The sequence below is a fragment of the Canis aureus genome, chromosome 16 (genome assembly GCF_053574225.1).
Source record: "Canis aureus isolate CA01 chromosome 16, VMU_Caureus_v.1.0, whole genome shotgun sequence".
In the NCBI taxonomy this organism is placed as follows: domain Eukaryota; kingdom Metazoa; phylum Chordata; class Mammalia; order Carnivora; family Canidae; genus Canis; species Canis aureus.
Window position 1 is genome coordinate 42,270,018 of NC_135626.1, and position 25,322 is coordinate 42,295,339.

Genomic DNA, 25,322 nt, shown 5'->3' on the forward strand with positions numbered 1-25,322 from the left:
TAAACTTTGTTAGACTTTGTTAAAAAATAAGCATAATTTATATTAAAATTCCAAAAGTAATTATTAGAATAGAAAGAGTAAAGGGGGGAAAAAGGTAAGAAAACTTCAATTTTATAAAACTAAGACAGACCAGAAAAATCAGGAAAATAGAAGTAAAAAGATAGACTGATAAGTAATCACCAGAAACATAAATATACTAAAAAACTGCCAGAGGGTTCCCTGGGTGGTTCAGCGGTTTAGCGCCTGCCACCTTCAGCCGGGGCGTGATCGAGTACCACATCGGACTCCCTGCAGGGAGCCTGCTTCTCCCTCTGCCTGTGTCTCTCGTGAATAAATAAAATCTTAAAAAAAAATAAAATAAAATAAAAAAAGAATTGCATGCTCTGCTGATTGAGCCAGCCATGAGCTCCATCTTTTTTAGACTTTAAGGCAAAAAGCATTACTTGAGACCATGGCCAATTATGAAGTTAAATATTAAGAGGCTATTCTCTACATAAATTGCACTGCTAATCTGAAAAGCCAACATAGATATGTTGGTTATCCACTGATCTTTATGAGGTTTTGGTTCAAAACTGTAAGACTGACCCAAAAAAAGGTGGTCCAATTTGCCTCAGCAGTTCCACTTAAAAACTAGACACCAAAACAAGCTAAGTACAGCTGAACATTGAACATCATGGTTTTGAACTGCATGGATCTGGTTATATGAGAATTTTTTCTAATATATATATTTTGGAGATTTGTAACAATTTGAAAAAACAGATAAACCACGTAGTTTGGTTTATACTAGACCACAGACTATTATAGTCTAAAAATATTTTAAAAATTAAACAGTATATCGTTAATGCATAAAATACATGTAGATACTAATTTATCTTTTACTACCATAAAATATATATAAATCTATTATAAAAAGTTAAATTAAAATTTAGGGGGATCCCTGGGTGGCTCAGTGGTTTAGTGCCTGCCTTTGGCCCAGGGCATGATCCTGGAGTCCTGGGATTGAGTCCCACATCGGGCTTCCTGTGTGGAGCCTGCTTCTCCCTCTGCCTGAATCGCTCGCTCTCTCTCTCTCTTGCTCTGTCTCTCATGAGTAAATAAATAAAATCTTAAAAATTAAAATTTAAAGGCATTTGGGTGGCTCACTCAGCTAAGCATCTGACTCTTGATCTCAGGGTCATGAGTTCATGCCCTGAGCTGGGCTCCACACTGAGCATAGAGCCTACTTTAAGAAAAGGAAAAAAAGGAAAAAGAAAAAAAAGTTATAGTTTATCAAAACTTACACTTACAGACCTTTAAGGCACCAGTGGCAGGGAGAAGTGTAAACAAATGTAAAGATAATGTATTAAATCATAATTGCATAAAATTAACTGTAGTACATGCTGTACTATAGTAACAATTTAATTTAAGGTCATCTCTTGTTGCTACTGGGGTGAGCTCTAGTATCCACTTACATAGTTGTGTGATGCTAATCATCTGCATGAGCAGTTCTGCTCTCTAGCAAATTTGGTATTGCAATAAAAAGTGATCTCTCCCACTTCTTTTGTATTTTTTCATCATGTTTAGTGCAAAATTGTAAACCTTGAATCACACCACAGGACCCATAGAAAGTGCCATCAGTGACACTGGAAGTGCTCACAAGCAATTGCTTGATATAGACCATAGATTCAAATCTGCAACAATGGCTACCTGCCATTTCAAGATAGATGAATCTTCAAATATAAGTGTAAGGACCACTGTGGGGGGAAAAAAAAAAGAAAAGAAAAGAAAAAGAAAAGGAAATCCATGAAGCTGTTGCTGCAGCTATATTAGCAGGTGCAAAAATCTTGCACTTTTTGTGTAAAACCATGCATTCATTCATTGAGAGGGGGAGTTAGGGGGTTGGGGAAAGGGAGGGGCAGGAGGAGAAGGAGAGAGACAATCTTAAACAGACTCCACACCCAGCACAGAGACCAATGTGGAGCTCAATCTCACAATCCTGAGATCATGACCTGAGCCAAAAATCAAGGGTTGGACACTAACCGACTGAAATACCCAGGCACCCCATTTTATGCAAAATCTTTTAATCTCATATTGAAAATGCAAATTTTTTGTGGGTTTAGGATTGCTATTAGAAAGGAATATGTATAGACTCTGGTAATGTTCCAAAAAATCAAAGGGATTACACAACAACGTACAGCAAAAGGTGAAGGGTCTAAAGCTGGAGAATTAAATGCCAGCAAAAGAATGGTCTGATAATTTTACAAAGAGGTTTGGCTGAAAAATGTCAAGATAACAGGAAAAGCGGCTTCTACCAACTAAGAGGAGCAGATAGTTCCCAGACGCTCTTAAGAAAGTCACTGAGGAGAAAGGTTAACTGCCTGAACAAATTTTTTTTTAATTTTTAAAAAAAGATTTTATTTATTCATTCATGAGAGACAGAGAGACAGAGAGAGAGAGAAAGAGAGAGAGAGAGAGAGAGAGAGGCAGAGATACAGGCAGAGGGAGAAGCAGGCTCCATGCAGGGAACCCGACATGAGACTCAATCCTGGAACTCCAGGATCACGCCCTGGGCCGAAGGCAGACTCAACCACTGAGCCACCCAGGTGTCCCACAAAAAAAAAATTTTTTTTTTTTTAATAAAGGAAGGGAGAGAGAGAGAGAGAGAGGGAGAGAGAACACAAGCAGGGAAGGGTAGAGAGGGAGGGAGAAGCAGATTCCCCACTGAGCTTGAAGCCTGATGTGGGGCTCAATTCCATTATACACAAAACACTATAGAAAGCACCGTCAACACTATGGAAGAACCTCCAAAATGAGATCAGGAAAGTCTAGAAGGATTATACCACTGAAGACGCCACTGTTGTTACAGAAAAAGCCCTGAAAACCTTAAAAGCCCCAAACAATAAATTCCTGCTGGAGAAAACTGTGTCCAGATGTTGTGTATTACTTCACAGGATTTACAATACAGCCAATGAAGGAAATCGTGAAAGAAATTGTAGATATGGGAGAAAAAAAGGTGGTGGTAGGAGAAGGGTTTCAAGATACAGATCTTAAATTCAAGAGCTAAAAGATACCACACCAGAGGAATTAACACGAGACAAATGCTTCCAAGCCAGTGACAGACAATAAGGAAGCAAATGCAGAAGCAGCAGTGCCAGAAAACAAATTGACAGTACACTATCTGGAAGAAGGGTTCTGATTATTCAAGACTGCGTTGACGACTTCTGCCACATGGACCCGTCTATGATATGGACACCGAAATTACAGCAAATAGAAGGCTATGTATAGAAACATTTAAAAAAATATTTTATTTATTTATTCATGAGAGACAGAGTCAGAGAGAGAGAGAGAGAGAGAGAGAGAGAGAGAGGCGCAGAGATACAGGCAGAGAGAGAAGTAGGCTCCACGCAGGGAGCCCGATGTGGGACTCGATGCCGGGACTCCAGGATCACGCCCTAGGCTGAAGACAAGCGCTAAACTACTAAGTCACCCAGGGATCCCCTAGAAACATTTTTTAAAAAAGATTTTTATTTGAGAGAGACAGAAAACGCATGAACAGAGAGAAAGAGAAGCAGACTCCTCCTCAAGCAGGGAGTCCAACACAGGGCCAACCCCAGGACCCCAAGACCACAACCCAAACCAAAGGCAGAAGCCCAACTGACTGAGCCACACATGTGCCCTAGTGACATATTTTTAAAAAATGAAAAAGCAAAAAGTCACATAAAAATAATGACAATGTTTCTTTAAAGTTACACTAAGTGTGCCAGCTGCTTCTTTCTTTTCTACATCCTCCACACATCCCTCATCTTCCTCCTCAATGTGAAGACAATGAGGATGAAGACCTTTAAAATAATCCACTTCCACTTAATGAATAGTATATAACCATCATGCTGTACAGTTAATAAACTTATCTCTTGTGTCTTTTTGTGAAAATCCAGTAACTATATAGCAAAAATTGTGTGAGATGTTTTTGTGTCATCATCGCCTGAGTATTATGTGGGACATCATGCACAAGACTAGTATGGAAGTGGGTAGACTATCCTTAAATAGCAATAAGGTAAATGACATTTGATAGGCTTGATCCCAGGTCCCCAGGATCATGACCTGAGCCGAAGGCAGACACTTAACCGACTGAGCCACCCATGCGCCCCTATCTTTTCATTTTTGATGTCTAGTATTAGTAATAAGTATAACATCTACAGTGTTTTATATCAAATAAGACAATATTGATGCAGGTACTGACAGATGGCTCATCTTCTAAACAGATGACAAACATATTATCAACAAATACTTTTAAGTGTATCTTCTCTTATGATTTTAATATTTGCTCTTATCTAGCTTACTTTATTATAAGAATACAGTATATAATACATATAACATATAAAATATGTGTTAACCAGTGGTGCTGTTATTGCTTAAGACTTTTGGCCAACAGTAGGCTTTTACTAAGTAAGTTTTTGAGGGAATCAAAAGTTATCACAGATTTTTGACTATGGGAGGATCATGCTCCTAACCCCTGTGTTGTTCAAGGGTCAATTGTGTATTCATTTGCTAAAGGTAGTACAGAAGAATGAGAAAAGGAAAGGAGTAAGTGATGACTTGTTAACCCTTTACAGCAAAGGTGCATACATTAGTCTCACAGTTAGTAGATATTTCTAGTTAACAGATCTAAAGAGAAGTCTCATTTCAAAGGCTTCTAAAAAGATTTATTCTTCCAAAAGAGAGATCAGAGGACTGGATTAAATAAAACACAACACCTCTCTCACTTAAATACTGATTTGTAAGAGATTCTTCCTTCTACTTCAGGTCTCTAAATAGGAATCACTATGTTCCTAAAGTATGTTCCTAAAGTATGTTCCTAAAGTATGTTCTTTAAAATTTCTTTTAGTCTTTTGGTGGCAAAATTTTCTACCTGAAAATTTATCTACTTTTATCTCTAATCTTAAAAGACATTTTTGCTGTGTGTACAATTCTAGGATGATTACTGTTTGCTCTAAGTACATTTAAGATTCCATTACACGCTAATAGAATCAACTTTGTATTTTGACTTCTTTGTTACTGCAACAATTCTTTGAAGATTATGTTTTTTGTTATTATTGTATAGTTTTGCCAGACTGTGACTATGTATAAACTTTTTTTTTCTTGCTTGAGATTTATTAGGCTTACTAAATCTGAAATGTGTTTTTCGTCAATTCTGGAATCTTTTCTTTGAGCCTCTGCCCTACTTTTTCTTTCTAAAACTAACATATTAGAGCTTCTCATTTTTTATCATCTAACTGAAACTCTTTCACATATTTTCCATTTATCTTTCTTTCTTGCCCTCTCTCTTCTCTTTTTGCTACATTCTGGGTATTTCTTCACATGTATTATAGCTTAACATTTAGCTTTGTGTAATCTGCTATTAAATCCTCTCATTGAGGTTTTATACAGTTTCTTGCCCTTTACTCATAATCTCAATTCTTTTCTTTTTTTTCCCTAAAGATTTATTTTATTCATGAGAGAGACAGAAAGAGGCAGAGACATAGGCCGAAGGAGAAGCAGGCTCCATGCAGGAGGCCCAATGCGGAACTCAATCCCAGGACTCCAGAGAACTATGTCCTGAGCTGAAGGCGAGTGCTCAACCACTGAGCCACCCAGGCGCCTCCCCTATTTCTTTAAACATTATCTAATATGCTTTTTTATATGCTATATCCGAGCTGACAATTCCAGTATCTTCAGCCTTAAGGGGTCTGATTCTGCTCTTTTTCTCCCCTCCCTGGCTAACTTTAGCCCATAACGTCTAGTTTCTCAGTCGGGTTTATGACTATGATCTCCTATTTTGGGGGGTTTTATCCAGAAGTTCTTTGATGCTTAAAGTTGCTCTAGCGAAGTCTGAATTTGCTTCTTCTCAAGGGCACTATCTACCCGAGACCATTTTATTTTTTTTTTTTATTTACTCATGAGAGACACAAAGAGAGGAAGAGACATAGGCAAAGAGAGAAGTAGGCTCCCTGCAGGAAACCCGATGTAGGAGTCAATCCAGGATTCCAGGATCATGCCCTGAGCCGAAGATGCTCAACTGCTGAGCCACCCAGGCACCCCCACCCCGGCAACTTTAAAGCACATATTTGTTCTTAAAATGTCATTGACTATTTCATAAATATTTCTCACCATACAAAAATAATTGAGGAAATATTATTTGCACAATCCTTTTTAAAGAAGTTATTGGGATATCAACTGTAGGAAATCATGAGGAAAAGACTCAGCAAAAGGACTGGCAGGCTTTGAATATATTTATACATAGAGTTGAGGTTCAGAGAAGTGGGGATAGTAAGCAGTGTGTCAGAGATCAGAAGGTACATGCTATACGCCTCACAAAATAGAAATGGAATCAACTATTATAAAACAGGGTAGGTAGGGCAGCCCCGGTGGTGCAGCGGTTTGGCGCCACCTGGGCGCAGCCCAGGGCGTGATCCTGGAGACCCAGGATGGAGTCCCACGTCGGGCTCCCTGCATGGAGCCTGCTTCTCCCTCTGCCTGTGTCTCTGCCCCCCCCCCCCGCCCCCGTTGCCAATAAATAAATAAATAAATAAATAAATAAATAAATCAATCAAATCAAATCAAATCAAATCTAGGGGAAAAAAACAGTAGGTAGAGGCAAACGGGAATTAGAGTTTTGCTTATTATTGCATTTGTAATAAAAGTAAAAAGAACTTTATTCAAAGCTGAAAGTATTATAAGTATTATAACCCATATTTAATTGTATGCTACATACTGAGTGTATTTATTAGCATTAGCTGGTAGATGAAATGAAAGGAAATAAGAAGAGGAAAGCAAGTTAACCTGATGCTTCTAACAGTACAAAAATAATGGACACTCTTAAAAAAAGAGAACAAAGGGTAATTTTATTAAATTAAAGGTAACTACTGGGCAGCCCGGGTGGCTCAGAGGTTTAGCGCCACCTTCAGCCTCAGGTGTGATCCTGAAGGCCGGGATCTAGTACCACATCGGGTTCCCTTTGTGGAGCCTGCTTCTCCCTCTGCCTGTGTCTGCCTCACTCTCTTGTCTCTCATGAATAAATAAATTAAAAAAAAAATTTTTTTTTAAAAAGGTAACTACAACAAAAATACAATCCATCTATATCTATACCACAGAGTCAGGGACCTTAAAAAAGGTGTAATATGGGGATCCCTGGGTGGCTTGGTGGTTTGGCGCCTGCCTTTGGCTCAGGGTGCGATCTTGGAGTCCCGGGATCGAGTCCCGTGTTGGGCTCCTGCCATGGAGCCTGCTTTTCCCTCCTCCTGTGTCTCTGCCTCTCTCTCTCTCTCTCTGTCTATCATAAATAAATAAATAAATAAATAAATAAATAAATAAATAAATAAATAAATCTTAATAAAAGAAAAAAAAAAGAAAAAGAAAAAGGTGTAATATAAAATAAACCAAACTTATCTGTCACATAAAACATAAAAATTGGGGCAGCTGGCTGGTTCAGTCAGTTAAGCATATGACTCTTGATCTTGGGGTGGTGAGTTTGAGAGATTTCTTAAAAAATATATACACAGTTAATTCATTAAAATTTTTTCATATTGTGGGATCCCTGGGTGGCGCAGCGGTTTGGCGCCTGCCCTTGGCCCGGGGCGCAATCCTGGAGACCCGGGATGGAGTCCCGCGTCGGGCTCCCTGCATGGAGCCTGCTTCTCCCTCTGCCTGTGTCTCTGCCTCTCTCTGTGTGTGACTATCATGAATAAATAAATAAAATCTTAAAAAAAAAAAGAAAAGAAAATTTTTTCATATTGTATCATAAAGCAAAACCCAAGTCCATGATGATTATAAGACACACATCCAGAACAACATCATTCAGAAAGACTGAATAAAATAAAGGCGGGGGGGCGCCTGGTGGCTCAGTCTGACGCTCAACCAACTCTTGATTTCAGCTCAGATCATGGTCTCAGCATTACTGGATGAAGCCCTGTGTTGTGGTGGGCTTTTCACTCAGCAGGGAGTCTGCTGGAGATTCTTTCTGTCTCTCCCCCTCTATCTCCACCTGGGTCTCTCTAAAATAAATAAACAAATCTTTTTTAAAAAACATACCAAAAAACCCCCCAAAACCCAAAGATATACAAGGCAATATACACAGAATGAAAGCAGGAATAAGGTCTTACTTTCACTCGAGGTACAGATTACACTATAAAGCTTTAAACAAGATAAAGGCACTTTATAATGTCAATGATGGCAACTCATGGTATCTAAAAATTTTAATATCATAATCTAGCAGCAACATTCATGGAGAAATTAGAGGAGATTTATTAAAGTAAGGAGACTCAAATCATCTCTCATTTAATGACAGATTAAAAAGAGGACATAGAACACCTTGATCTATTAAGTTGTGTGGCTTGAAAACAGGAAACACACCTTTTATTTTTTTTTTATTTATTTTTTAAAATTTATCTCTGATAGTCACACACACACACACACACACACACACACACAGAGAGAGAGAGAGGCAGAGACATAGGCAGAGGGAGAAGCAGGCTCCATGCACCGGGAGCCCGACGTGGGATTCGATCCCAGGTCTCCAGGATCGCGCCCTGGGCCAAAGGCAGGCGCTAAACCGCTGCGCCACCCAGAGATCTCAGGGAACACACCTTTTAAAATACTCATAGAATGTTCAAAAAAAGACCATATTAGGCTATAGAAGAAACTGTAATAAATTCCAAGAAGAGATAATATAAAGCAACATATATGAATACAGTAAAATAAAACTAGGAACTAATATTTTTAAAGGTTTTTCTATAAATCTGAAATCACAGAATTTCTAGAGGAAAAATGATAATGACTACATTATTTATCAATATATACAGGTGTCAAGTGTAGCTGCAGTCAGGAAAAATACATAGGTAGAACTACTTAAAGTAACAAAATAATAAAAACAAAAGCCACACTCTGGAGAAATTCATACATGTATACTAGGAAATAGGTTTCCATTTATATAAGGTTAAAAACCATGTAAAATTAAACAATACATGTTTAGGGATACAAAACAGATTGTAAAACCATTTTAAAAAGTAAAGGACAACAGGCACCTGGGTGGCTCAGTCAGGCGTCTGACTCTGACTCTTGGTTTTGGCTCAAGTCATGACCTCAGGGTCCTGAGATCAAGCTCCGCATCAGGCTCTGTGCTCAGTGCAGAGTCCACTTGGGATTCTTGCTCCCGCTCTCACTCTCCCTCTGCTCCTACCCCTCTGAGCTCTCTATTGCTCTTTAAAATAAATAAAACCTTAGGGGGAAAAGGTGGGTGTCAATAAGAGATAACATTTCCTGAATCACTATATGAGACCACTATTACCCTTATAAAAACACTTCACAAGAAAACTACAAACTATAACTACAAATTCATATTTCTTATGAATATAGATGCAAAAATCTTCAACAAAATGCTAGCAAACTAAATCCAGCAGTATATTATTATTATTATTTTTTAAATTTTTATTTATGATAGTCACAGAGAGAGAGAGGCAGAGACATAGGCAGCGGGAGAAGCAGGCTCCATGCACCGGGAGCCCGATGTGGGATTCGATCCCGGGTCTCCAGGATCGCGCCCTGGGCCAAAGGCAGGCGCCAAACCGCTGCGCCACCCAGGGATCCCCCAGCAGTATATTAAAAGGATTATACACTATGACCAAGTAGGACTTATTTGAGGAATGCAAAGTTGGTTCAATACATAAAAATGATGTGATGCACCATATTAAAGGGGGGGGATCCTTATTTTTTCAATAGATGTAAAAAATAAAGCATTCAACAAAATCTAATACCTTTTCATGACAAAAACACTCAATAAACTACAAATTGAAGGAAACTTCCTCAATCTGATATGGATATCAGTGAAAAACCCCTGGCTAATATACTTAAAGGTTAAATACCAAAAGCCTGATCCCACTCTAAGATCAGAATGGAGATATCTGCTTTTGCCACTTCTACATAATACTATACTGAAAGTTCTAGGCAGGGCAATTGGGAAAAAATAGGCATCTAGATTGGAAAGAAGAAAGTAAAAGTATCTGTATTCACAGATAATATGATATGTAATAAGTCCTAAAGGATTCACACAAGAAAAACTATTAGAGCTAATAAATAAGTTTAACAAAGTTGCAGAAAATACAAGATCAATATATGAAAATCAAAAGCATTTAAAAAATAATATTTAGGATTCAATTTAACAAAAGAAGTACAACACTTAAATATTGAGAGAATTAAAGAAGATCTAAAGAAATGGAAAAACATCCTGTGTTCATGGATTGGAAGATTTAACATTGTTAATACTCCCAAAACTGACCTACAGATTCAGATTCAACATAATCCTTATTAGATTCCCAGCTGACTTTTTTGTAGAAATTGACAAACTGATTCTAAAATTCATACAGAATTGGGAGGGATCAAGACTAGCCAAAACAATCCTGAAAATGAATAAAATAGGAAGGATGCACACTTCCCAATGCAAACCTTACTACAAAGCAGCAATAAGCAAGACTCTCATTTTTTTTTCCTTTTTTAGATTTATTTATTTGAAAGAGAGAAAGAGAGAGAGAACAAGCAGGAGGGGCAGAGGCGGGGGCGGGGGGGGCAGAATTCCAAGCAGGCTCCCCGCCAAGCCAAAAGCAGGGTTCAAACTCAGGACCCTGAGATCATGCATGACCTGAGCTGAAACCAAGAGCTGGATGCTTAACTGATTCCAGGACATCCGAGGACCATGACCTGAGCCAAAGGCAGACACTTAAACAACTGAGCCACCCAAGCATCCCAAGACTACTTAAGAAGTTTAGTTCTAAATCTATGTAAATAGAGAAAATGGTGGCTACAGAGAGTGGGAGGCAACAGTTTTCTTTTTTTGTTAGTGGTTCTCTTTTCCCACAAATGTGTGAGCATGTTTACTGGTGATAGGAAAAGAGCGAATAATAAGAGAGGCTGCCAAGGTTACACCTTTACAGAGATATAAAGTCCTTTCATAAGATAGAGATCTAGGATCTAGAATTCATAGGTAGGAATTATGCTTTGACAACTGGTAAAGCAGGAGAAATACTTAAGGACAGGAATATGTGGGTCCAATGTGGATATTATAGGCAGATGATGCACTCTCACCTGATGGTCTAAATTTTCTTTGTTAAATTTTCTATTAGGGGTAAGGGAAGGTGGAAGAAGGACAAGGGGTGGCTAAGGGAAGATGAGGGCCTGAGAACAAATGCTTAAGAAAGAAAGCTGAGGGGATCCCTGGGTGGCTCAGCGGTTTAGCACCTGCCTTTGGCCCAGGGCGTGATCCTGGAGTCCTGGGATCGAGTCCCATGTCGGGCTTCTTATATAGAGCCTGCTTCTCCCTCTCTGTCTCTCATGAATTAAAAAAAAAAAAAAAAAAGAATGAGGGGACTAAGCAGGAAATTACATATGAAAGGATTATCTGGCAGTTCTGGAAGCCCAGTGAATCAGAACCAGTCTCATACTGCACTATAGTAAAGATGTAGAAATGCAAGTATTTGTACTGAATGGGGAGATAGGCTTTTGGTAAGTAGTAAGTAGCTATGACACAAGGATTAGGAAGAAAAAAGATGGGATCAAAGTGTTGAGGGAAGTAAAAAAATCTGTGGTGCTTGAGAAGTGCAAATTAAGGACAGTCTAAGTTACTAACATCAAGGTTCCAAGGTCATGTGAAGGTGAAGAATAAATATAGTGAAATAAATTAATAACAAGCAGGAAGGGGAAAGGTTTCATAAATAATACAGTTCAGAGTTGACAAGATTTCTATGAATTCAATCAATAAAATGGGGATAAGTAATTCTTGTTCTACCTAATGCAAAGAGTTCAAATGAGAAAAAATTTTAGTACAAAGAGCCTCAAAACATAATGCATTATCTTAAGAGGCTGTGAATTACTCAGCTATTTCATTTATTATTTACTTTGACTTGAAAACAACATATTCTTTACAATATTTCTATTTCTGACAGTAAACCAAACAAATCTGGCTCTTCTCTTTATTTCAAAGAATTTTATTCAACACATACTTATTGAGTATTTATGTGCTAGGCATCATGCTGGTACAGTATACTGGCAATAAATATGTGCAGTCTCTCCCCTCAAGGCCATTTCTGCCCGTACAGTAATCAGACTATATAAACAAGTGAACAAACAAAACTTTATAATTAGAAATAATTAAAGACAGTGTTGCAAGAGAATAAGGCAGAGTGGAGGATTTATTTAAACTGAGTGATGGGGATCCCTGAGTGGCTTAGCGGTTTGGCACCTGCCTTCAGCCCAGGGCATGATCCTGAAGTTCCGGGATCGAGTCCCACGTTGGGCTCCTTGCATGGAGCCTGCTTCTCCCTTTCCTTGTGTCCCTGCCTCTCTCTGTCTCTCATGAATAAATGAATAAAATGTTTAAAAAAATAAACTGAGTGATGAGGGAAGGTTTCTAAGCTGAGTCCTAAAGGATAGAAAAGAACCCTGTGAAAGATGAGGAAACATAGTGTCATAACCATTCAGGGCCTAAGGACAGTGTTTAGACAGAAAAATAGGGCCCAGGTCTGAATATGAAGAACTCCAACATCTAAAGTTCATGGCGAAAACAAGGGACCAACAAAGGAATCTATACAGAAGCAGCAAGGGAGATGGGAAGGAGGAATCTAGGAGAGTATGAAATCTTCAAAAGCAAGAGAAAAGAAAATGTTTTAAATAGAACAGAATGGTCAATTGTATTCAATGCTGCCAGGAAACAGAATATGGGATAAGAATTTTAAAATATCTACTGGATTTAGCAAGTAGAGGTATTTTGTGGCCTTAAATAAAGTGGTTCCATGAAAAGTGCTAAACCCAGCCTAAATGGGTTGAACAGTGCATAAAGAAAAGGGCAGGGAGGGCAGCCCAGGTGGCTCAGCAGTTTGGCGCCTGCCTTCGGCCCAGGGTGTGATCCTGGAGACCTGGGATCGAGTCCCACATCGGGCTCCCTGCGTGGAACCTGCTTCTCCCTCTGCCTGTGTCTGTGCCTCTATCTCTGTGTCTCTCTCATGAATAAATTAAAAAAAAAACAAAAAACAAAAGAAAAGGGCAGGGAGAAGAGAATAGGAAAGGAAAAAAGGAAGAGGAGGAAGATTTCACCATTTTACACTTCTGGATAAAAATAAAACACACAGGGGGCCTAACTCAGGCTCCTAGGATGAAGCCCCATGTCAGGCTTCCTGCTCAGCAGGGAGTCTGCTTGTCCCTCTCCTTCTGCCCCTCCCCCTCCCCCATGCTCTCTTACTCTCTCTCAAATAAATAAATAAAATCTTAAAAACCGCACACAAATGGGATCCCTGGGTGGCTCAGCAGTTTAGCGCCTGCCTTCAGCTCAGGGTGTGATCCTGGAGTCCTGGGATCGAGTTCACATCAGGCTCCCTGTGAGGAGCCTGCTTCTCCCTCTGCCTGTATCTCTGCCTCTCTTTCTCTCTGTGTCTCTCATGAATAAATAAATAAAATATTTAAAACACACACACACAAAAGTACAAAATTTAATATGTAGTTGAGCTCAAGGCAGGGCAATCCGTAGATGCTTGAAGATGACGCTATTAAGTTCTCCTTGTGAAAAGTTCAGAGATATAAATAGTTGTCTCCATGGGGTACCTGGTTGGCTCAGCCATAGAGCATGCAACTCTTGATCTCAGGGTTGTAAATCTGAGCCCCACACTGGGTGCAGAGATTACTTCAAAAATAAATAAAAATTAAAAAAAAAAAAAAAAAGAGTTGCCTCTATCCTTGAAACAGGAACTAGAAAAAATTACACTGTATCATTGCCTGCTGTCCATGAAAGCAACATGAAACTCACCATGTATCAGGGTATAAATGGAAAGGGTCATGTATAAGAAGAGGTTGAATTTCAGACCAGTCATTGGTGGAATTGAAGGATTTACAATTTCTACTCACAGCAGGAACCCTTAATTTAGGTATTAACATTTTGAAACCAGTCTACCAGTTAAAGACCCTAGATTTTAGCAAAGGCACATACGAAAGAAACTACCTCATAAGAACTCCCTCCAGCTGAGTGAAGTAAGTCAGTCGGAGAAGGACAAACATTATATGTTCTCATTCATTTGGGGAATATAAATAATAGTGAAAGGGAATATAAGGGAAGGGAGAAGAAATGTGTGGGAAATATCAGAAAGGGAGACAGAACGTAAAGACTCCTAACTCTGGGAAATGAACTAGGGGTGGTAGAAGGGGAGGAGGGCGGGGGGTGGGAGTGAACGGGTGACGGGCACTGGGGGTTATTCTGTATGTTGGTAAATTGAACACCAATAAAAAATAAATTAAAAAAAAAAAAAGAACTCCCTCCAAATAAAATCCAGGATACAAGAAACTTCCACAGAAGATGATGAGATGACAAAACTGCAAGCCACCCAGGGAGACAAACCACTGTGAAAAAGGAGAACCAATAAACTAGAAACACACTTATCAAGTACTACAGGTAATTGAAGATTTGAAAGAAATTATGAAATTAAAACATTAATATGTTTAAAAAGAAAAAAGGGCACAAATAGTGCCACAAAGACAAAAGACAGGCATTATTAAAAAACAAAAAAACAAATTGGAAATAGAATAAAAGATATTTCAAGGATTTTTTTTTTTAAGATTTTATTTCTTTATTCAGGAGAGACGTAGAGAGAAAGAGAGGCAGAGACACAGGCAGAGGGAGAAGCAGGCTCCACGCAGGGAGCCTGATGTGGGATTTGATCCCTGAACTCCAGGACCACACCCCAGGCGGAGCAGGTGCTAAACCGCTGAGCCACCCAGGGATCCCCTATTTCAAGGATTAAAAAAAGCATTGCTAGTAAAGCTGTTCTTAAGAAATCAGACATGTGGGGCACCTGGGTAGCTCAGTCAGTTAAGTGTCCAACTCTTGGGTTTCTGGCTCAGGTGATGATCTCAAGGGTTGTGGGATAGAGCCCCATACCCTCCATGCTTAGTCTGCTTCAAGAGTATTTCTCTTGAAGAGGTGGACGTTTTTAAACGTAAGTCAGATACAGCTAGAAGAAAGAATCCTCTGAACTACTGTATAAACTATGTTTTTTCCTTTTAAACAGATTATTAAGGATGTGATTATCATATCATATTGTATGGTATGTATGGTCAAATATATGATGGTCTGTCTTCTAATTCCTAGGTGCTTCATAAATTTTTTTGCTATTACGCATGGTGATACATTTGTAATGTCCATTTTCTTTTTGTTGATATATAGATACATAAATTTAAATTTATGATTTTGAAACTAGCATCCAGCTAAACTCTTACTAATTTATATAATTTATATGTAAATTCTTTCAGATATCTATGTATGTGATCATACCTACAACCAAAAACAGTTTTGTCTCTTCCTTTCATCTCATATCTTTGTTTCTGCTTATCTACCTTACTGTGCTGCTTAGGACCTCAAGCACAATATTTAACAGAAACAATGAGAGCAGGCATCTTTGTTATCTCCCCATCCTAAAAGAGAGTTTTCAACTTTTATTTACTCACTGAGTGGCTGACTCAGGGATTGAAACCAGGAACTAAGATCATGACCTGACCTGAAGGCAGACAGACACTTACCCAACTGAATCACCAGGTGCCCCGAGTTTTCAACTTTTAAATATTAAAATCGGGATCCCTGGGTGGCTCAGCAGTTTGGCACCTGCCTCTGACCCAGGGCGTGATTCTGGAGACCCAGGATCGAGTCCCACATCGGGCTCCCTGCATGGAGCCTGCTTCTCCCTTTGCGTATGTCTCTCATGAATAAATTAATTAATTAAAAATATTTTTAAAAAATTAAAATCAACATCTTGTATATGGTTTTTTGTTTTTGTTTTTAATTTTATTTATTTATGATAGCCCATAGAGAGAGAGAGAGAGAGGCAGAGACACAGGCAGAGGGAGAAGCAGGCTCCATGCACCGGGAGCCCGACGTGGGACTCGATCCCAGGACTCCAGGATCACGCCCTGGGCCAAAGGCAGGCGCCAAACCGCTGCGCCACCCAGGGATCCCCTGTATATGGTTTTTGTAGGCATTCTACATGATTAAGGAGGGGACGCCTGGGTGGCTTAAGCACCTGCCTTTGGCCCAGGGCTTGATCCCGGAGTCCTAGTCCTGGGATTGAGTCCCACATCAAGCTCCTTGCATGGAGCCTGCTTCTCTACCTATGACTCTGCCTCTCTCTCTCTCTCATAGATAAATAAATAATAATCTTTAAAAAAAATTACTATATGGTTAGAGAGGGTTCTTTAAGAATATGAATAAGACTTTTCATCATGCATGCATGTAGAACTTTATATAATGCTTTTTTTGCATTTATTGAGATGGTCATATAGCTTTTTTCCCTTTAATATCCTAATATGATTGACTATATACATTTGTAACATTAAATCAATCTTGCATTCTTTGCATAACTTGGTCATGATATACCCTGAAATGGTTCTGGTATTTGCTAGTGTTTTAGGATTTGCATCTGTGTTATAAATCAGTGTCATGTAAGTATCCTTGTCAGGATTTAGCATCAAGGTGGTATTAATTTCTCATGAAATGAGCTGGGAGTTTTTCTTTTCAATTATCTGGAAGATTAGAAATTGCTGGTTAAGACTGAAGTTATTTCTTGTATGAATTTTGCTAGAATTCACTAGTGAAGTTATTTGGGTTTTATGGAAAGACTTCGTACTATGCATTCAATTTATATAATACATACAAAACTACTGAAGTTTTCTATTTCATTTTTAGTATATTTTAGCAAGTTTTATTTCTTAGGAATTTGTCCATTTAAGCCTAATTTTTGGGACACCTGGGTGGCTCAGTGGTTGAGCATCTGCCTTCGGCTCAGGGCATAATCCCAGGGTCCCAGGATCAAGTTCCACATCGGGCTCTCTGTGGGGAGCCTGCCTTTCCCTCTGCCTCTGTCTCTCTCTGTGTCTCTCATGAATAAATAATATCTTAAAAATAAATAATAAACTTAATTTCTGCATTCCATGGCATGAAGTTATTCACAGTATTTTTATCTTTTAGTGCTGCCTACTGCATCTGCAATGGTATCTTCTCATTACTGATACTGGTTTTCTAAGTTCTTTTCTTTCTTAATATCACCACAACAAGTACCTCAAACAGCTAACTTTGGCTTTGTTTTTTGTTTCATTTCTGTTACCTTTTTGTTTTTTATTATTTCTTTACTTTTACATTCTTTGGATTTACTTTGTTATTCTTTTTTAAAAATTATTTTATTTATTTAGTCATGAGAGACAGAGAGGCAGAGACAGAGGGAGAATCAGGTTCCCCACAGGGAGCCTGATGTGGGATTGATCCCAGGACCCAAGGATCACGCCCCAAGCCGAAGGCAGACGCTCAACCACTGAGCCACCCAGGCACCCCTACTTTGCTATTCTTTTCCTAACTTCCTAAGAGAAATGTTTACTTCATTTTCTACTTTAACACAGCATTTAAGGATATATATTCACTATTACCTAAGACACTGCTTTATGTTATCCTACAATTTTGGATATGTAGTATGTGTATCTTTCAGACAAAACATTTTCCAATTATTGAGATTTTTTTCTTTCACTGATTGAAAACTAAAGGCATTTTCTCATACTGGAGTTTTTCTATCATCTTTATTTAAAAAATTGATTGCTTTGTGGTTTAACTAGACTTCTTCAAAATCTGTTGATACTTTATGATGCCAGGCTATGGTAGAAAATATTATTTAAATAAATGTTCCATATATTTTTAAGATTTCTGATTTTCAAAGTGATCAGACTCACAGTTCTATATAACAAGTAGGTGAAATCTGTTAACTGAGACCTTTCAAATGTCTTTGCTGAATTTTTTCTACCTTTTTTTTTTTTTTTAAAGATTTTATTTATTTATTCATAGAGACCCAGAGAGAAAGAGAGAGGCAGTGACACAGGCAGAGGGAGAAGCAGGCCCCTTGCAGGGAGCCCGACGCGGGACTCGATCCCGGGTCTCCAGGATCACACCCCGGGCTGCAGGCGGCGCCAAACCGCTGCGCCACCGGGGCTGCCCTTTTTCTACTTTTAAATCAAATATTTAAAGAGATATATTAAAATCCCCCACTATTTGGTAGATGTAATATTTCTCCTTATAATTCTGTCAGTTTTTATATTAGTTATTTTTTTATGATAGAACAGATTCTTAAAAATAAATCCCTTTTCCCTCTTCCCCCTTTAAGGTTCATGACCAAAATCGGTTTCTGTATGATAATCTTAACTAGTCAAATTTATATTTTATAGTAGAGACTGAGCATATTACATCTTGAAAGGCATGTTCCTTGGTCAGTCTATTTGAAAGCTAATTTACGATATGGTCTAAATTGCAGTTTTCTGTAATTAATCCCTTTAAAAGGAAAATACTGATGTTCTCAAAAAAAAAATTTTTTTTTAAGATTTTATTTATTTATTCACGAGAGACACGGAGAGAGAGAGAGAGAGAGGCAGAGACACAGGCAGAAGAAGAAGCAGATTCCATGCAGGGAGTCCAACATGGGACTCGATCCCGGGTCTCTAGGATCATGCCCTGGGCCGAAGGTGGCGCTAAACCGCTGAGCCACCCAGGCTGCCCTCTTTTTTTTTTTTTTTTTTTAAGAGCAAGAGTGAGCAAGCACGGGATGAAAGGGAGAGGAAGACTAAGAATCTTAAGCAGGCCCCATGCCCAATATGGAACCCAACTTGGGGCTCAATCTCATGACCTGACCTGAAGTCAAGAGTCAGATGCTTTACCAACTGACCCACCCAGGTGGCCTCTCTATTTGTTATTCTTAAAACCATCCATCCACTGGAAAACAAAAAGTTTGCCAATAGGTCCAAGTTCTCAAAGGACTCTTAAATAATTTTTACTACTACTACTCCCTATTGTGTACCTGGCACTCTGTTTTCAAATGTCAATATAATCACCATTCCAACAGACTGATGAAGTGGGTATTAGCCCTATAGTTTTTACAATGGCAGTATAGGAAAGTAACAAAAACCTGAGGCCTACTACTAATCATCACCAAACGTCAAACAAATGCTGTTATCAACAGAGATCCTTTTCACCAAAAGGAGTATCTCTTGAACTGTGAGCAGCACCCAATATGTAAGAATGGCTTCATTCAAGTACCTTGTACTTCTGTCTCAATTCTTCTGTGTCTTCCTTTTCTACTTCTAGGACACGGCGCCGTTCGGTAGCATCTTCAGCATAATCAAGCTTAACAAAAATAGATATAATTAGTTTTAATTCCTAAAGTACCCCCAATTAGCATTAAAAAATCATCTACACAACTACAGTATTGCATGAAAATAAAAACTTCCTATTTTACTCAGCTACCTCTTTATTGTCACCCCACAGAGAAAAATGTGTGCAAAATAGTTAATTAATCCTTTCATGCTGGTAGTTCCCAATGAGCACATTTTTTGATGATAACAGACTTAACTTTAAGGTTCGATGCCAAAGAATTAGGAGTAAACGGAGATAATTTTTTAGTCAATGAAAAGAAAGTATCACAGATGACAGCTATACACAGGAGCAAAGCTTCTACAATGGCAAATATTTCCAGAGTTGAAAAACACTGCCTAATGAGCACCAGGAACTGGGTTTTAAGTCTGGTCTTGCTTTGTGGCATAATCCTGGGCAAAGCATTCAACTTCCTTATGCCCCTGTTAAAACAGGGGCATTAAAAACAAACAAACAAAAAACCAGGGGCATTATTTCTGCCATCTACCTACCTCAAAGCCAGCACTAAATGAGACTGTAAAATAAATTTTTAAATTTTCAAAGAAAAATATTACAACTACATTCTATCTAGTAAATGTATTCTTGTATTAGCATCTGAATTTGGAATTAATATCAATTTTAAATACACCATTTAAAAAATAAATAAATACACCATTAAAACAAAAATTAGCTAACAAGATGAACTTACCTCCATTTCCATGCGACCCATGCCCATGACATCATATTTGACGACAATTGGAATGGGATCTGTTCTCCCTGTAACAGGAACACATAATCAAGGTAAGAGGCAAAGCTAAGCCAACAGTTCACTTTATACATTGGGTTTGGGTGGTTAGAGATCTTGCCTTGGAGTGCAGAGACCAGAAAGCTACAGTGAACCAAACACAAGCCATTCTCACAGCTTACAACCAAACCTACCTCTCCCAGTTTAATCCCAACTAACCAGTTAACCTTGGTTGACATTCCAGTTGGGGAAAATTCCAGATTACTATGGCAAAATTAAATACATAAGTAATGCAAAGCACTTCTAAGCAATGGCACCAGGAGATTTAAAAATCAAAAGCTTTAGAAACTGCTTTTTAAGAAGATCCCCAAATAACTTTCATCAAGAATCACTTCACTCTTACTGTCCACGGACATCCTCCCACACACACTTTTAAATCTAGTAATAAATATCTCAACTGACATGCTTACATTAAAAAAAAAAAGCATGGTTTCAAATATAATTCAGGAAAACTCTGTAATTGCAATTCAGCATATTTAATTTGTTTTCAAAAGATGCTTTATAATTAACTGAGGCTAAGACAAAATTTAAATAAAAAGCAAAAGTTAGCTGCCCTTAGGGACAAAAATTGTTTTACTTTTAAACTGGTGCTCTGAGGTCCTATTTTCCAGAATGGATTTAACACCGGCTGTGGCAATCAGTAAGCTGTGAAAAGGACTAGTTGCGAAGAAAATTGACTTTAAACTAATCAATCTATGCTGGAGATTTTTAAAAATGTATATTTAATCCACTCATAACCAGCCAAACAAAGCAAAATGGGGCAGACAAGCACTTTACTACCACAGCTGTTTTACATCACAACTTGCGCTGTTTATTGTGATGTAAGCCCACTGAAAAGAGGACTTACTTACCTTATCCGTTGTACACCTTTAGTGAAAAAACACAATGTTTACTTCCCTCATCATTTCACTCAGGCTGGTGTAAACAATTGTTTTTTGTTTTTTTGTGTTTTTGTTGTTGTTGTTATACACACATATGTATTATACCTTTGGGCTAAAAGTTGAGTTTTGTCCGGCTAAATCTGAGGTACTACCAAAACCAATTAAAAATAAATAAATGCCATATTCATAACTAGGCTTGGTCCTGGGGAAAAAAGAAACTGTTTTCAAAGTGATTGGCAACCACTTATATCCAGTTGCTCCATATATGTGTTTAATTTTTGTCTTTAAAACATAATGAAAAACTAATTCAGAAGTTTACTTATCACCAATATCCCATTATAGTTTTCAAACAATAAATAAGGAGATATTTAGGAGTAATTATCACAATGAAAGTTTAATATAGATCCTTTCATGCCAGAAAAAAAAAAAAAAAAAGGAAAAAGTTCTAAAATACAGCCTTCTTTTGGAAACTATCAAAGACTGCCAGTTAAAATGAAAATACATTACTACCTTATGCCCAATGGTATAATAAATAAGCAGTGACTGCAATCTTTAGCAAAAGGACCAAATTAAAGACAGGTTATAAAAATGACTTCCTAGGTGCAATATCACTTTCATAACGTCTCAATCAGGGATTTACTGGTAAAATACACAAATGCTCCAATGAAACAATTGAAAAGAAATGTCAAAGGAATTTACTTTTTTGGTTTTGGTTTCTTTTTGGTCTGTCAGAATTTGTTTTGCAAGAATCAAGAAAATTTTGGTATAAATTCATTACCTCTGTAAACCCCTGTTTATAAACTCTGCATTAGTACTTTTGCCTTCTAAGGCAGTCAAAGTTTTAATTTATTTATAAATTGCAGTAGCAAGTGCTAGTGCCCATTACATTGTGGGAAAATCAAGTTTTTGACAGTATTAGAATTTAATGTTTTAACTGATTTTTTTTTTGGCAGTTCTAACACAAACAGATACATCCCTTCTTAACAGTACCCTTTAATGAACAAGGATCAGACAAGTTGCATAAGGAAAGGAAAGGAAAATGAAAAAGACCAAGCAGAAGGATGAAGGCTACAACAGAGAAAGTAAGCCTAACATATTGGTGCACTGATGACAAAAGGAGTAATTCAGTCTGAAAATAAAAAATTACCACTGCTAAGTTTACCATCACCACAACAAGTCCAGGATCATAATGCTGTAAAAAAGAAACACCATTTGTTAGGCAGAAACCATCAGGGTAGGAAACAGGCCTTCTAGCAGGCAGATGGGAAGGGGTAAAGTAACCATTGGTTTGTCCCTCCCCCAATTTCAGCTGAAGAAGAGGAAGGACACTTTGTGCTAGAGCAGTTGTTTTCATATTGGTTGGCCCAGCCTGTGAGATTTTTGCCTGCGTGTTGCTACTTGAGAACAAGTACAACCTCCTCTTTAACAATTCAGGGAGTGGGGCGAGGTGTTAAAAGCGAGAGCACTAGCTCTAGCTTCCAATCTCTTATTTAACTACTATTCATTCTGGTAAATCAGTATTCAGGCCCCAAGTTGGGACTTCTCCTTAAAAAAATAACATCAAAGACAGTCAGATCAACTGGACAGTGATCAAGTCATTTCCTTAATTAAAAGAATTGTAAGAGGATTTGTGGTTTGGGAAGGGAGTCATCAAGACCTTGTTAAAAAATATATAAGTAAAAGGTCTGGAAAATAAACCTTTACACATTAAGTGCTTAGAAAACTAATGTATATTTGAGTTCTGTTATGAATGAATAAAACTCTTGAAGTAGCTTTCCTTAGAAATTTGTTTCCTTCTAATGAAGTCTTCCCAGGCTTGCCAACATCTTTCTTTCTGCATACAACAAAGCCAAGCTTTGAAGGAGACCAGGAACTCCAGAGAAAATGGCATCGAAATGGCTGTCACATTTATAATTAGTCTACTCAGAGGTAACTCATCACAGAAAATAAACAGTCTGGCTTTGAAAATAATCTGAAGGTACTATAACAACACTGTTTGGTGACAGAGCTACACTTATCGTTGAGCACTGAGTACTGGACAGAACTGCTGAATCATGTTGTACACCGAAACTAATATAATACTGTCTGTTAATCATATTTCAATTGCCTGGCTGGCTTAGTTGGTAGAGCATGCAACTCCTCAACTCAGTGTCATGAGTTCAAGCTCCATCCTGGGCAGAGAGCTTACCTGTAAAATAAATATACACGACAACAACAAAAACACCTCAAAACAAAACCAAAAAAATCTGAAGATGACATTATTGTCTGAGCCAAGCAGTAATTTCTTTCCATTATTAAATAGGCTCCAGACCAAGGAAAAATCCTAGTGGGAAAAAACAAAGAATATATAATACAGGAAGGGACTGCAGCTTAAAAATAAAAGAAACCTCTTAATTTATTCATTTGTAATCGATAAATCTATCATAAAGTACACTACATGGAACACCTGAATAACAACTTATAGCAATGACTTTTCAAAAGGTAGGTAGCAAACAAATACTTACTAATATGATATTCTCTAGAAAACTTTTTAAAAAAATAAACTCTACTAGAGGTACCTGGCTAGCTCAGTCAGTAAAGCACGTGACTCCTGATCTCGAGGTTGTAATTCAAGTCCCATGTTAGGAATATATATGTCACTTAAAAATAAAATCTTTAAAAAATAAAGATTAAAAACATTATATAAAGGAGTGCTTAGGTGGCTCAGTAGGCTAAGTGCTCAACTCTTGATCTCAGCTCAGTTCTTGTTTTTTTCCAAAGATTTATTTTATTTTATTTTATTTATTCATGTATGTATGTATGTAGGTAGGTAGGTAGGTATGTATGTATGTAGGTATGTATGTATTTGAGAGAGAGAGAGAGAGAGAACATGAATAGGGGGAGAGGCAGAGGGAGAGGGAGAAGCAGGCTCCCCGGCAAGAAAGGAGCCCAATTCAAGGCTGGATCCCAGGACCCAAGGATTATGACCTGAGCCAAAGGCAGGTGCTTAACTGACTTAGCTAGCCACCCAGGCACCCCTCAGCTCAGGTCTTGATCTCAGGGTTGTGAGTTCATGTTGGACTCCATGCTGGATGTGGAGCCTACTTAAAAAAATTAAAAATTTAAAAAATTAAATTAAAATTTAATGAATTTATTTTTTTTGAATTTAAAAATACATAAAATTGAATTTAAAATAAAATAACAAAAATAAATTTTTTTTAATTTTTAAAAATTAATTAATTAATTTATTTATTTATGATAGTCACAGAGAGAGAGAGAGGCAGAGACACAGGCAGAGGGAGAAGCAGGCTCCATGCACCGGAAGCCCGACGTGGGATTCGATCCCGGATCTCCAGGATCACGCCCTGGGCAGGTGCCAAACCGCTGCGCCACCCAGGGATCCCACAAAAATAAACTGAACTAAATCCTAGTTCCCTACTTCGTTTCCTTTAAAGAGAACATGTTATTGTTTATTTCATTCCAAAGGAAGCAACTTCAACCAGAACACTAAAAACTTTCCTAAGAAGAAACTGTCCTCCTCAGCCAAAGATCAATAAATACTATGACTGTAATCAGGCCAACTAGAGAAGGGGAGGAAAAAACAACAACATACCAGATCTAGAATACGCCAATACTATTCATGTGATGAAAAAAATTTGATATTCATATTTTCTAAATCAAAATTTCAAATATACATACAAATACTGAATTATGTAGTATACTTGAAACTAATATTTTGTATGATAATTATACTTCAGCAAAAAAGTGTTTAAAGATTTTATTTATTTATTTAAAGATTTTATTCATGAATAAAATGAGAGACACAGAGAGAGAGAGGCAAAGACACAAGCAGAGGGAGAAGCAAGCTCCATGCAGGGAGCCCGACGTGGGACTTGATCCTAGGTCTCCAGGATCACACCATGGGCTGAAGGCGGCGCTAAACCGCTGAGCCACTCGGGCTGCCCTTAAAAGATTTTATTTGAGGGGGAGAGAGAGAGAGAGAGAGAGAGAGAGAGAGAGAGAGAAGATGAGCCATTGGTGGCAGCAGGCAGAGGGAGAAGCAGGCTCCCCACTGAGCAGCGAGCCTGATGTGGGGCAACCCTAGGACCCTGGGATCATGATTGAAATGAAGGCAGATACTTAACCGATTGAGCCATCCAAGTGCCCTTCAAAAATGCTTTTTAAAGAGAAGAAAAAAACGTTTCATTAACCAACCTGAATTGTACTTTGTATATTTTATTTTTTTTTTATTTTTATTTTTTAAAGATTTTATTTATTTATTCATAGAGAAGGGGGGGGTGGAGACACAGGCAGAGGGAGAAGCAGGCTCCATGCACGGACTTTGTATATTTTAAAAGGTAGTTTTACTTCTATAATGACAAAAGTATTAAATGTGCATGTATGCATCTCTTGCTAAAATGTGAGGCTATTACGACTTACCATAACTGAAGAGAAA

At 38.0% G+C, this 25,322-nt stretch overlaps 1 protein-coding gene across 8 annotated transcripts in view; it reads right to left on the reverse strand.

Moving 5' to 3' along the window:
* GPATCH8 (G-patch domain containing 8) overlaps positions 1-25,322 on the reverse strand; it is a 117,292-nt gene that overhangs the window by 29,285 nt on the left and 62,685 nt on the right. For 5 of the 8 annotated variants that reach the window (XM_077853511.1, XM_077853509.1, XM_077853510.1 and 2 more), the window contains 2 exons: positions 19,911-19,978; positions 19,109-19,195 (listed from right to left, as the gene is read on the reverse strand). In XM_077853511.1, the coding sequence (XP_077709637.1) occupies positions 19,109-19,195; positions 19,911-19,978 (155 nt within the window). Of the gene's footprint in view, positions 1-19,108; positions 19,196-19,910; positions 19,979-22,034; positions 22,080-25,322 lie in introns of all 8 variants that reach the window. The other 3 variants (XM_077853514.1, XM_077853515.1, XM_077853516.1) reach the window with 1 other exon arrangement.